The sequence below is a fragment of the Rattus norvegicus genome, chromosome 5, assembly GCF_021556685.1.
Source record: "Rattus norvegicus strain SHRSP/BbbUtx chromosome 5, alternate assembly SHRSP_T2T, whole genome shotgun sequence".
Taxonomy (NCBI): domain Eukaryota; kingdom Metazoa; phylum Chordata; class Mammalia; order Rodentia; family Muridae; genus Rattus; species Rattus norvegicus.
Genome location: NC_141538.1, coordinates 82,453,685 through 82,467,335, shown reverse-complemented (window position 1 = coordinate 82,467,335; position 13,651 = coordinate 82,453,685). Strand labels below are relative to the sequence as shown.

General features: G+C 50.0%; 1 protein-coding gene across 2 annotated transcripts in view; it reads right to left on the bottom strand.

The window, feature by feature from the left end:
- Positions 1-2,908: 2,908 nt before the first annotated feature.
- The window catches only part of Col27a1 (collagen type XXVII alpha 1 chain), a 118,322-nt gene continuing 107,579 nt past the window's right edge, over positions 2,909-13,651 (bottom strand). Inside the window, 10 exon segments of one of the 2 annotated variants that reach the window (NM_001411859.2) lie at positions 2,909-4,742; positions 6,104-6,322; positions 7,813-7,922; positions 9,400-9,571; positions 10,310-10,375; positions 11,962-11,988; positions 12,875-12,910; positions 13,170-13,187; positions 13,289-13,324; positions 13,452-13,505. In NM_001411859.2, coding sequence (NP_001398788.1) covers positions 4,596-4,742; positions 6,104-6,322; positions 7,813-7,922; positions 9,400-9,571; positions 10,310-10,375; positions 11,962-11,988; positions 12,875-12,910; positions 13,170-13,187; positions 13,289-13,324; positions 13,452-13,505 — 885 coding nt within the window. In that variant the 3' untranslated portion in view covers positions 2,909-4,595. 2 annotated transcript variants of the gene reach the window in all.

Here is a 13,651-nt window from a genome sequence, read left to right as displayed (position 1 = left end):
TCTCCATTTGTAAAATAGAGATCACCACACTGCCTGGGTTCTATCAGTCCCTAGCTGTAAGACGTTTGTCCACTGACAGAGTAACCTTCACCATCAGTTCAGTGGCACACTTGGGTGAAAAACAAGGGTAACAAAAAGAAAAAGGAGAAAGCCAGACCTGGCTTTGTTAATCACACATTGGAGTCCACTTTTAAAAGCACTAAAATGCAAACACATGCCTATCACTGGCTCAAGAAAAATAGGATAGCCCTCCATTATACGGATGAGGAAACAAGTGGCACAGAGAGGTTAAGTGTGCTGGAAAAAGACACACAGCAGTGAAGCTCAAGTGACTTTACAGCTAAGATGTGAGGACCCCTCTCCACCTCCTGTAGCAGCAGCCATGAGGGAAACTGCTGGATCTAATTAGAACTTGTGGGTCAAGGCTGAGAAAACACACCAAAGACTGCTGGAACAAGTACAGATCCTGTTTGGAGATCTTGGCAACCTCCATATGACTGACCTCGGTGGACTCTAATTCCCTTGTCTGGAAGCTCATCTCGGTATGCACTCGGCTCTGGAGCCACACACCTGAGATGAAACCATAGCACATGCTGTACTGGTACAGGGGGTGTGGCCAGTGAGCGGGAACCACTGCCTGCACTGTGAACGTGTATGGTACTGTCCTTGGCTTGAACCATATGCAGTTGTCCTCCATAGATTGTATAATAGAACTTGGGCATGGTGGCACACACCAGCAACCCCAGCAGTGGAGGGGTGTAGCTGGGAGACTCCTGCTGCTCAATGCCCAGCCAGCCAGCAGCCAGCTACCTTCACAAGCTCCGGGCCAAATGAAAGACTTTGTCTTAAAAAATATGGTTGTACTGCTCTAAGGAAAAAAAAATCTGAGTTTGCCTCTAGTCTACACACACACACACACACACACACACATGTGCAACAGCAATAAACTATTATTCTACTCTACTACTGTGGACCCATAGCCCTGCCTGTGGCTGGCAGGCAAGGTAGAAAGAACATGGTTCTTTTAATGGGAAAATCAGGCCCCTCTCAAGGCCCTGCCCCAGGTAAACAGTTAGACCCAGAACTTTCAGTGTCTGTCTGTCCGTCCTCCTCTTTTCTTTCACAGGCTGCTGGACATTGTGGGATGAGCTGACCTTGGCCAACATTGTGGCACTGTGGACAGATCAAACACAACCAGTCTTGAGTTTTTCCCAGAAGCCCAGCCTACAGGGGAGTCCATCTTGGTGACTTCCTGACACCTAAGTTGTGCAATGGAAGATTAAGAAATGTTGGAATTCTGGCTTAGTGAAAAAGTGATGACCTGCACCTTCTGGGAAAAAACCGGCCAGGTCACAGAGACCCATGGGTCAGAACCAGCCTCTCCTGCTGGCTCTCATGTCTCCTGTGTCCTGGCCACAAAGTCACCGAGAAGCTGCTGACACCGTCAGGGTTCTGATCCCCGGGCCAACCTGTGTTCTGCAATCCCAGCTCTGCCACCTGCCACCTGCTCAGCTTTGCTCCAGGCCCACATTGCAGCTTGGATCCATAAACCCCTGTCTCTGTTCTGAACAAACTGGCCACTTCCGTTGTGTGTGCCCAGGCCTCCCTGTTGCTACCCTGTCATCTGAAGGGAATCCCTGGCTCTATTCAACATATAGGTGAGCCAGGCTTGTTTCCCTTCCTGCAGCCTTGGACCCAGAGTTATGCTGATGCCTGTACACCTGTCAGTAGTTGGTGTCCATAACACTCAGCACACACCTATTCTTCTAGGCAGGTGCTATGAACTCTCTCACATGGAGATATTACTAGAAATGGCAGGAGGGCCCAGTCGTGTCTATCATCCCACAAACAGACAACTTGAGATCTGTCCATAATGTAGGCGGTCAGCCTCGACGACAGCCATCTTGAATTGTATGCACCTGTGTGTATGCACTTGAATTGTATGCACTTTTGGGGAACCCTCCTCTGTTTCCCTTGCTTAGTTTCTCAGCAAGCTATAAATAGGTAAAATGTTAGCATGGTATGTGTTTCTTTGGTGTATATGTAGGTGTGTGTGTGTGTGTGTGTGTGTGTGTGTGTAGAGGCCATTGATCAATCTCAAGTGTCATTCCTCAGGAAGTGTCTCTCTTATATTTTGAGGCAGGGTCTGCGACTGAATCTGGAGCTCATTGATTTGGCTAGGTTGGCTGGTCAACAGGCCACAGACATCCTCCTGCCTCCACTGTCCTTTTACTAGGATTACAAGTGTGTGTACCACATGTCTGACTTTTTACGTGGGTCTGGGAATTGAACTTGCACTTGCACAGCAAAGCCTTTACTAACCAAGTCATCTTCCCAGTCCTTTAAAACCAGGCCCTTGTGGCAGGAATGTACTCTTCCTTCTCAGCCAAACTACAACAGTTCACTTGGTGTTGCTGTATCCAGGACTGCCTTTCTGTAGTAGATCCCCAAATAAATTGCACCATATACAGCCCACTTCTTTTCTTTGCCTTCATGGCACCTGTGATCACCTCTTAACATTCTGGGGTGGGTTGACCCAGAACAATGAGGTGTAACAGTATTGATGTCAAAATGAATGAAGAAACAAAGCATGATTCAATAACCACATGAAAAGTCCTGGGCCTCAACCCCTGCGTGTGGAGTGCAGCTGGAAGGGGAGGGGCTTGGGGGCTTGAGTGCAGCTGGAAGGGGAGGGGCTTGGGATCTTGGATAGAGAGTGGCTCCTCCTGCACTTGGACACCCCACTCTTCTTCCAGAACGTGGGCACACAGCACTTCTGTTGTCCTGAGCTTTAAGCTCCAAGCCCCAGTCCTGGCCTCTGCCTCAGCAGGAAACCCTTCACGCATCATCCCACCTCCTGCAGAAACTGCCTGTGAGCACGGTGAAGAAGCATCAGACCACAGACTCGTCTTTTCGTTGCTCAGTTTTAAATATTTATTTAAAGTCCAGAAGGGAACGGGGAACCCACTGGGGGTTTGAACACACTGACATTTAGACAGAAAGAACAACAGCGAATACACATCAGGTGACAAGGAGACAGCGCAAGACACAAGAGGGGACACGGGGAACAGCACTCAGATGGGGATCAGACGACAAAAAGCACATCTAGGCTTGGGGGACAGGCAGGGGCAAACAGGCAGTATACAGGGAAGGGTTGGGCAGGAGTGAGGTATTAAATAATTAAAATTGAATCCAATTCCCCCACAAGACGCAACTTTAGAAACACACAAATATAGATCTTTCTTCTAAAAAAATAATTCCATAGTTAAAATAACTTCAAAATCCAATGGGGGGATCCTGACTTGTTTAGACAGATGGGGTTCCCTTAATTGTTCCTTTCCTCCCCACCCAAATTGGCACCTATGGGAAAGAACATTAGGTTTCTACACAGCTGTGCAATAATGTAAAGGCAGCAAGGTTGGCTGCACCTGGAAGGTCGGGCTCCCTGGCGAGAGGGAGGACCGAGGGTCGTCAGCTGGCTTCAGGGACTCCTCTGTACTTAGTTCACCTTCAAGATCATCCTCAAAATGAAGGAGTCTTCTCCCAGGGCAGGTTTTCTAAAGAGGACGAAGCCCCTCCAGAAGCAAGGAGGACCACATCAAAATGTCCTCTCAAAAGACGTACCCTTCAAAGCCCAGAATTAGCAGAAATCTCTCTACTTCTGGTTTCTGGGAGGATTTTTTTGTTTTTTGTTTTTTGTTTTTCTTTTTTTTCTTTTCTTTCTTTTTTCCTTTTTTTTTTCTTTTTTTTTTTCTTTTCAGCGGATTACACGTGCGGGCAATTTAGTAACATTTTTAACTCCTCATTTGGAGGAGAGAAAGATAAGTGGGCAAGGCCCCACCCACTCAGAAAGTTTCTTTAAAGCCTGTGGCAACAAAAATAGTAGCACCTTCAGAATCTTAAATAGTTTCTTTTTCTCCTTAAAAAAAAATCACATACATTACAAGAGACAATTGTGAGCACCATCGATTTCACAGTGGGAGGTAGCACGCAGCACCCCAGCCCAGGGGTCAGCACCCTAGTCTAGGGGCCAGCACCCCAGCCTGGGGGGGGTCTGCCTCTCCACACCCCCAGCTTCTCTTGTTCTTCCTCACCTCTCCCAAGTGAAAAAATAGTTACACACCTTCTCTTTGTTTAAATAATATATATATATAGATAGATTTCTTTCTTTCCTTTTTCTCCTCCTTTTTTTTTTCCATGTCTCCTTTCTAATATTGCACATCGAAAGCTCCCTAGCAGGGACCAGCTGGCAACATGCCCCCTTCCCTTGAGGTGGCATCAATGGGGGGTCTTTGGGCAGTTGGGGATCAGGGGTGTCTACAGAGCTGGGCGACAGGCCATGGGCTGGAATCGGCTGCAAGCCCAGCTTGCTTTCTGACTGGCTCTTTGGTTGGTTCTTGGGGCTAAACTGGGATTGGTGGTTCTCCAGGGCAGCCTCAGACCTGCTACCTCTGCTCAACTCCCGCTGAGCAGATTAGAGTGAGGACCTGCACCAGGGTCCTAAGGCAAGAGCCTGCATCTCCTGGGACCAGTTGTCCCCATCTCTTCTCTTCCCCCACAAGGCTTAGATAAGCCTAGAGGTCAGAGGTTAGAGGTCAGAGGAAGCATGCAGGTCCAACTTCCAGGCGGTACTGCTTCCCTGACGAGACAGGTGGAAGGTTGTCCACACTGACAATGGGCAGCTGCTGGGGGTCCTGGGTCCGGAAGGTGAATAGTGTCTGATGCCAGCGGCCATCATGGACCTGTAAGTAGGCAAAAGACAACAGTGGAAGTGATTCTTGACATTTACAAATGCATATCCCGTCTTTCACTTTCAGAACACATCTGGGTACACATCTGGCATGGTTGCTTCCAGTTTTTTTTAAATATTTTTAAATGTTTTAGTTTTTTTAATTTTTAATTATATGTATGAGGTGTGTCTGAGTGTAGGTTTGTGCATGTGAGTGCAGGTGCCCTTGAAGACCAGAAGATGATATCAGATCCCAGAGTTCAAGTGATTATGAGCTGTCCAACATGGGTGCTGAGAACTGGACTCGGGTTGTGTGCATGCCTATCTATCTATCTATCTATCTATCTATCTATTACCTATCTATCTATTATCTATTCACTCATCCATCTATCAATCATCTACTGATTCATCTATCTACTATCTTTCTTTCTTTCTTCCTTTCTTTATCTATCTATCTATCTATCTATCTATCTATCTATCTATCTATCTTTGAGACAGTATCTCATATAGCCCAGCCTCGCCTTGAACTCCTGTTGCTCCTGCCTTTACCTTCCCACCCACCCTCCAATCACGTACTGAGATCATAAGTGTGAACCATCACACTGACCTCAATTTTTTATTTTTTATTTTTGTCTTTTATTCTTGTACGCAGCACTGTATAAAATTCACTGTGTTTTAACTTTGGGGCACATTCCTATTTAGTTCTCATTCTACAAGTAGCATCTCCAGATCCAAGGGCAGTGGTCTTCTCGAATACATGCGGGTTCCATATTTACACAGAGCTGTGTTTGAACATCCTTTTCTAGGTATTTTCACGTGGGAAGCCAGTTTTCCCACATCCTGAATTACACTGTGTATTACTGACTTTACTTTTTGGGTGGTTTTACCTTTTATGACAGTCTTCCCCAACCCTTAAAGCCTACCATGCTTAAGACATTTGAAAATGAGCAAAGATATTAAAAGAAAGAAAACAATCCAACTGGTGGAGCAAAGAGGTCTTTTGAAGAGGCCTTTGCAAATAGCAAATGTTTCTATTAATCTGAAGACCGTTTAACAGCACAGACTTCCCCTCAGAAGGTTCCTAGAGAGGTTAATCTAAGGAGTGCTTGCCTGGGGTAAGTAAGACCCTGGGTTAACTCCCAGCAACAAACATGTGCACACATACACACACATACATGTACACATGGGCATGCACACAGAGAAGGCCTAGAGAAGAAGGTGAATAAAGCCAATTTTACTAAATAAATCATTCTAATAAGATTACATGATGATACGAGTGGCATACAGTATAGTATAAAATTATGACCTGCTCATAAACAAGTTCCTCCTACTGACCCTGCATCAAGGGAAAATGAAGGGGGCTCCAACAGTTACCTTGCAGCCATCCATAGACACCTCTGGCCTGAATTGACCCCCAGCTTCAAAGACCTGTCCGTTCCAGGCACGGAAGCGCACAGCTTGCCTGGCAGAGGGGCGTGCAGGTCCCTCCTGCCACACCGTCATGTTCAGGCAGTGGATTGTGATGTGCTGTGTCCCCTCAGAGCTGAGCAGGTGCAAGAAATTCATCTGGACCCGACTAACAGCAAACTCTGCCTGTGGGGAAGATGCAGGTGGGAAGCAGCCCCCTGGAGCCCTGAGATCCCCCACCTTTCTGGAGGTCACCAGGGTAACCCCTTTCCCAGCCAGTTCTCCTGTGTCATCTGCTCTCTGGTCGTCTAGCCTAGTGGCTGTTCAATCCCAGAACCAGAAGTCCCAGGGTCTTGCTGCTGTTCACTCTGCTCCCCCAGGTGGGTGGACTAAGGGCTCAGCCGGGTCCAGAGGACGGCATAGATTTTACCCCAGCTGAGCGTGGAGGAAATTCACCGAGCCATAGAACTCAGCCTACAAAGGACTCAAGGGTTAACAAAGATGTGTGGGGCTGTGGGGAGGCAGGGCTTAGTGGACTGTGGTGGGTTCAATGAAAGTGTACCCTTCAAGAGGATATTAGGATCCAGTCCTTTCCAGTCATTTCCCCCTTCCTGACTGCCAGGGAGTAAGTAGTTTTCCTCGACTATAGTCCTCACCACAGACACCCCCCACCCCCACTATGCCCATCACCACCACCTCCGGGCAAAAGAATCAACCAATCAGTATGAGACAAAAGAAACCTTTTTTCTTTCTTGTTGTGTCTAACTATTTTGCTACAGTAACACAAAACTAACTAAAGTAGCCTGCCATTGTTCCTGATGGACGTCCTGGGTGGCTGTGCTGCCAATCCAGACTTATATCTTGGCTTAACAGGCTTCCCAGGTGGTTCTGAACCTACGAGCCACCAAGAAAGGGAGTCCACAAAGGTTACTGTATCCCTCTTGGGTTGTGAACCCCAGCTGCAGGGTCACCTGTGAGTCTGATTCCCCCTCTTGCCCCACCCCCCATGGCTCAGGGTCAGGCTAGGTCAGGAAGCCAGCAGACTTGCTGAACAGTTGGCTGAGGAGTGGATGCAGATAGCCTCAGCCATGGCAAGGCACCTAAGGAGTCTATGGATACAAAGATCTGGGGCTCCCTATCTTTTCTGTAGCCAGGGTAGCTTCTTCCTGTGGCACCCCACTTCACCCCCAAGTCACGTGGATGACTTGTAGAAATAGACAGGAACGACCATGCCTCCCAGCTGCTGCCAGCTCCCAGCTGCTGCCAGCCTGCTTCGTTGCTGAGTCACCTGGCCTCACCCCAAAATGCTTAGCCCAGGGACAGACATGGTGTCCAGGCACTGAACAGGAGTTAATGAGCTCACGGTCCAGAGTGACATGTGTTTCAGATAAACAATCTTCGGAGTTCATGCCAAGAATTCATGACTCTCTGGGATGAACTACTTTGCTTTCAACCTGAGACAAACTATGCCAAAAGAAGCTGGAGCCTCAGCATGGTGCCGTGGGAAAGAGTTTGTTAATCACACGTAGAGTTCCGCATGTCCCCCAAATTCTCAGTGAGTCAACTAAGTCTCAAGAGGTGGGTTTTCCCTCAGCCTTTTGAGAGGACAAGCAGGGTCCAGGGTAGACATTGCAAAGCAGGCAGAGCCTGTAGCAGGGGGTGGGAGTGGAGCGCACCTTGGAGGCCGTGATAGGCTTCAGGCAAGTCTGCCCACCATGTGTAAAGTTGCAGGAGACTTCGATGGTATCAGAGGAGCAGCCGAGGTTGGGGTCCACCCAGTAGATACCTGTAGCAGAGCAGGACAGAGAGGGCTGTGTGTGTTAGGAGGGAGCCTGGAGGGGGCTCTGTAGGACCTGTACCCGTGACTCAACAGGGCTGCAATAGGGTGGGAAGTTAAGGGTAGGACAGGCAGACACAGGATATCTTAAGGCACAAGCAGGGAAGGATGCCTTCAGGGTAGAGCTGACGTGTGGGGGAGTCTGTGAGAGCAGACTGGGATGCATCTACTCTACAGAGTAGACAACTGGGCTCTCAGCTCCTCCAGATTCTTCAAGGCCCAGCCTTTCTCCCAGAACCTGTCCAGTGAGCTTAGGCCCAGAGCCACACTCTGGCTTCCCCTCATCTGCACTTCTGCATACATCTGGCTTCTCTGCTGGGATTGCTGGATGCCAAGAGCTCAGCAAGCAAGGGAGGGTGGTCTCAACATGTACTTGTACCTATGTGCACAGCAGGGAGGGATAAGGTGACACTGTGGCTTGCCCTCACACTCAGATGAGAAGTCAGGTGAGGTTAGAAGGTGAGAATGCCCACTGAAGAGGATCCCTGGGGTTCTCCTAGCCCTTGAAATGTGTGTGTGTGTGTGTGTGTGTGTGTGTGTGTGTGTGTGTGTGTGTGATGTCATTACGCAGGTGAAGGTAGGTACAAGATAGAACAAGGCCTGTCATTGGATGAGAAGGAAGAAGGATGGGCAGGAGAAAAGTTGGAAGGAGACTGGAGGAGACAGGGAGTGGAAGCAGCAGAGAGAACATGGAGGCTGCTGTTAAGATTCCATGCTGCACCTTTACAGGTTGTTATGAATGTTCTTAAGGGATGGATGTGTGCAGGGCTTTGTATGTTTAGGTGGGCAATTATATCTTATCAATTGGATCAGAGGTTATTGTGTTGTGTGCTCTTTCTTGTGGCAATTTGAGTTTGGGAGAGTGTGTGGCGGCAGAGACACTAGGCCGCCATGGAGTTGGGATGTATATTTCTGGCCTGGTTCAACCTGCCTTGGGAACTGTATGGGTAGAGAGATTGTTGCCAGGCTCAGAGATTAGTCATAGGCAGTGTGGTATGGGATGGAGCAGAGCAGGTGAGAAGCTTTGCTGAGTGAGATGAAGATATCTACCAGATGTCTTGGGGCACTATGGTGCCGGATCTAGTGGGGGTAAAAGACAGCATTTTTTAAAATAATTTAACAGCAACAGGGCAGAGATGTGTGTGTTTCATTGGTTCTTTTCAAAGTCCTTATCTTATTCTCAGAATGGACCCAGCTCATGGCACTACGGGCTGTCATCCTCTCTATTAATATCCTCAAAGCTTGAACCATAGGTCTGGCAGATGGTGAACCTTCAAGGCTGTTTGCTGAGTCAATCAATGATGCTGTGTGTCTATTTCTGTGAGGACAGAAACTTGGCTGGGTTGTACCGAGGACCCAACACTCCATGGACCTGAGCTCTTTTTGAAACTGTACCACCCATCCTCAGCCTCATAGGCACCCTTACCATCCGCCATCTTCTGTTCGCAGTCCATGAGGTCCCGGCAGACCCGGGCTGGGTTCTCCTTGGTGCCCAAGGGCGTCTTAATGCTCTGGATGAGGTTGCTGAGGTAGTGTAAGGTTTTGAAGATCTCCCCTCCCTGGTCTAGCATCAGCTGGTCCGGATAGCTGTACCCCTGCTACAGAGAGAAAGGGCCATAGGCCTGTTAAGTGCTTGGGCCTTGCCCAAAGTCCCAGACACAGTGCTTTAAAATCCTCACTGTCTGGGGATCTGGTGACCAGCCAGTTCATGGCTAACTGAGACTGGCTACTCCGCCTTATAACAGATAAGGAGAGGGAGGGTCAGGGACAGAATGTAGCAGGGACAAGAGCTGATTCCTTGCCCTTGGTCTATGAAACCCAGCAGGGTTGGTAGGAGGTCTGAACTAGGGGAGTGAGCTCCCCACCAGGAGAAGGATGTAAAGCAGCAAAGTAGGCTCTTATACAGGCTGGAGTAAAGATCACCCAAGACCCATCTCAGCCTGCAACTGTGGAGCAGAGGTGACCACAAACCAGGTCTCAGCAGAGCTCTGGGGCTCACTTGCTTCTGTGCAATCCCTGGGTGACCCTGGGGACATTCTGTGAGCTATGAGTCAGATGAGCATCCCTCCCTGACTCAGGCCAGCACACGATAGACTCAGACGCTTCCAACAAAAGCTAGGAAGCAGTGTCTGTGTCTAGCCTGGTTCTGGCAGTGTGGGCTGAAGTACCACTTTGGACTGTGGTTTCTAGTGATGATCTCCATCTGAGACCATGAGACATCACTGAGAGAAGGTCTCTGATGCTCTTGGTGCCAGTCATGGGGATAGCATCAACCGCTATGACCTTTCTCTTTCTCCTAGGACCAGAGGTCATGTGAGCAGAGATCCTGCCAGTACCTCCAATCTGACTGCTCCGTGAGCATCCATCCACGTTTGGAAAGCTGCCTCAAGGTCATCTTGTTGCTGTGCAAGAAAAAAAGACAAGGTGTGTGTCCTGCATCCATCCCAGTGGAAGCCAGATTCTGAAAGTAGGAGCCAGGGGCCCAAGCACCTCCACCCCACTCACCCCCACCCCACCTCCTATGACAGGGTCTGGACCAAGGCACACATCCTCTACTGAGTTCTTCCTTCCTTTGCAGAGTCAATGTTGACTATGTCACTCCCTCCCACTAAGTCCTTCAATAGCTCCCAGGGTCCTCCCGGTATGAGATTTAGATGCTTCAGTATGGTTAGAAATCCCATTCGAGTGCTGCGGCCTTCATCCTCGTGTCCCTCCAGCACCAGACACACACAGTTCTTCTAAGTCCCTGAAAGCCGTGCTTTGCCAGCCCCAGGATATTTGCACATCTTCCCACTGACTGGGACGTCTTTCCTGTCTCCAGCTCAGCGTCTGGTTTCCTCAGCCAGGGGTGATAATGCACCAGAGGACACCAGCTGGTGCACTTTTAATTGCTAGGCCTAGGGGAAAGAGATGCTTCTGCATCTCCAGGTTGGAAGTAAGGAGTGCCGCTCATCCAGCTCAGACATGTAACACAGCGAGGCTGGGCGATCGTTCGCAGGGCTCTGTACTGGTTGGGGGATGGAAGACGTCTGTGGATGTTTTTGCTTCTAGGCTGGTGAGACACCTCCTCTATATCCCCACAGACCCAATGGCTCCCACTGTATTGCTCTTGAGTATGCCTGGCCTCAGCCTTGGCACCCAGATGGTCGAGCACAAGGCAAGGGGTCTGGAACAGGGCTGTTGGGGGGCTCCCAGCTCTGCGTCTTCCCGTAGAGGGGCCTGACTTGGTTCCCTTGTCTGGAAAATAACTCCCCAAATAAAGCATTCTCCCAGAACCACTAAAGCCATTTCTAATAGTGTCTGGCGAGTGATGAGCCGTGGGTGCATTTCAATTGTCAATTATACAGAGCGTGAACCCTCCTTTTCCATATCCTGGGAGGAAAAGGGCTTCTCCCCTGCCCGCCTTTCTGATGAAGAGACAAGGGAGGTGACAGGTGAGTGCTTTGTAAGTACAGGCAGCACAAAGGGAGGGGCAGGGAGCCTCTGGGGTGGAAAGAACTCAGATTCTGAGCATCTAGTAGCCCCAGGGTTTCTTTTCCATCCAGCCTTTCCTATGACCACATCCCAGAGATATTGTCAGGTTCTGACCCCAGTACTCACTGGGGTAGGGACAACATGGGGCCTAATTGGTTTACAGGGTCAGAAGGCTGAGCTCAGACAGGGCTGCTGTGCCCACCAGAAAGCAAAAGGGTCCAAATGCAAATGCATGCTTGGCCCTCGGGACCCTGGGTCTGAGGAGGAGTTCACCCATGTGTGTGGAGGCAGAGACAGACCCTGGGGGCTGGAGTTAGAGCAGCCGCCTGGTTCACAACTGCGGACATGGATTAGCCTCTTGCTTGGGGCTCCTCCGGTAGCTCAAGGCCCATAGCTCCAGCCCAATGGATATCCTAGAGGTCCAGGCACTGTGGCCAGAGAAGGTTCAGTTGCTTTTCCCTTGCCTACCCCACAGCTTCCTTTCAGGGGGTCAAAAAACAATGGTGCAACTTACAAACTGGACAGGATGCCAAGGAGGGCCCTGGAAAAGAAGGTGGAGGGTCAGTGTTTGATAGGGACTTGTGCTGGAGGCTTAGGAGGCTGGAGATCGGAGAAACTATCTAGCAGGAGGAAGTATGCCAGGCCACAAGCCTCTAGGCATGCTGGATAGCTATTTCTTCTGAGTTGGAACACTTCCTCTTGGAAGGAGCAGAGGGCTCCTAGGACTCAAAAGGAGTCATGGGGCCCTCCCTGGGGGTTGGTGGTGGTGGTAGGTGCTCTCCTGCGAGCCAGGCTTCATGCAAGCTGGAGAGGGAGCTCCAGTAATGCAGCTCTCAGGAGCCATCATCCATGTCAGGGGGCTTCTCGATGAAACAGCTGCCTTTGAGCCCCTGATGCTCCCGTAAGTAACCCCAATAAGCACATGGGCACACTGAGCTAGACCGGGGTGGGAGAGCTTATGTGCTCTGCCAATTTCCTATCTAAGATAGACAGATGCTGGTTCACATCTGCCCAGGAAAAGTCACACCACAGGTCCCCACTGGACTTGTCCTATGCTCCCTACAAATCTGTAGGCCACAGCAAGCATACAAGAGCCATGTGGCTTTGGGTCAGGGCATAATCTACCATAAAAACCTTGGTCTAGGGGTTGGAGAGATGGCGCAGAAGACCCCTCAATCTTGCTGGGGACCTGGATTTGGTTCCCAGCCCTCATATGATGACTCATGATCATCTATAAACTCCAGTTCCAGGTGATCTAACTGCCTCTTCTGACCCCCAAAAGCACCAGGCATGCTTGCAGTACACGTCACACACACATGAAGTTAAAAAGAAAAAATTTAAAGACAAACAAAGACAACCTTGGTCTCATTCAGAGGAACCCGCCTCCTGCCCTGGGAATCCAAAATACCCAGCATGCAGCTACCTACCGGTGGACCTGGCCGCCCCCTCGGACCAGGAGGACCCTGTGGGAGAAAGAGGAAACAGTCAGCTCTTGACAGCTCTTTACCCAGGGTTTCTTCCCAGGCCCAGAGATGATGTTCCCCTGGGAAAAAAAGTAAACAATGGGGAGGAATGCCAGAGAGGGGGGAGGGGAAGAGGGAGGGAGGGAGGAAGGGAGGGAGGGAGGGAGGGAGGGAGGGAGGGAGGGAGGGGGAGAGTCTGAGAGCCCTCCTCCCCCAGTTCCTGTCCGCAGTCTCAAGTCTTCACACCCACCCTACTTACCCTTGGGCCTTGCAGTCCCTGGAGATAGAATGGAGAGGAGAGACAGTTAGGAGATGTGCTCTGAGGAGGGGTTCTCTGCCCATCGCACCATAGTACTGCCTGCCAGGCTGTCCACTCACCCAGTCCCCTCGGCTGCCTCTGTCACCTTTGGGACCCTGAAACAAACCATAGCATTGGGTTAGGGCTCAGAGGGAAGTCCTAGTTCCCATGTGTAACTCTGAGTCACAAAACACTTGATCCCAGAATACCGGAGACCCCTGCAGCCTTCCTTTTTGCACATACCGGGAGTCCAGAAGGTCCCAGCATTCCGGGGGGCCCAATGATACCTTCCTTTCCCTAAAGGAGAAAGAGGCTATGAGTCCTCGGTCTGGGCCTGGGGAATAGAGTGACAGAGGAGGTGGCAGCTGAGTGTCCCACGGGAATGAAAAGGGTGCCCCTTCAAGCAGGGTGGGCCGTACATCTTCTGAGCCCCATCTGTATGC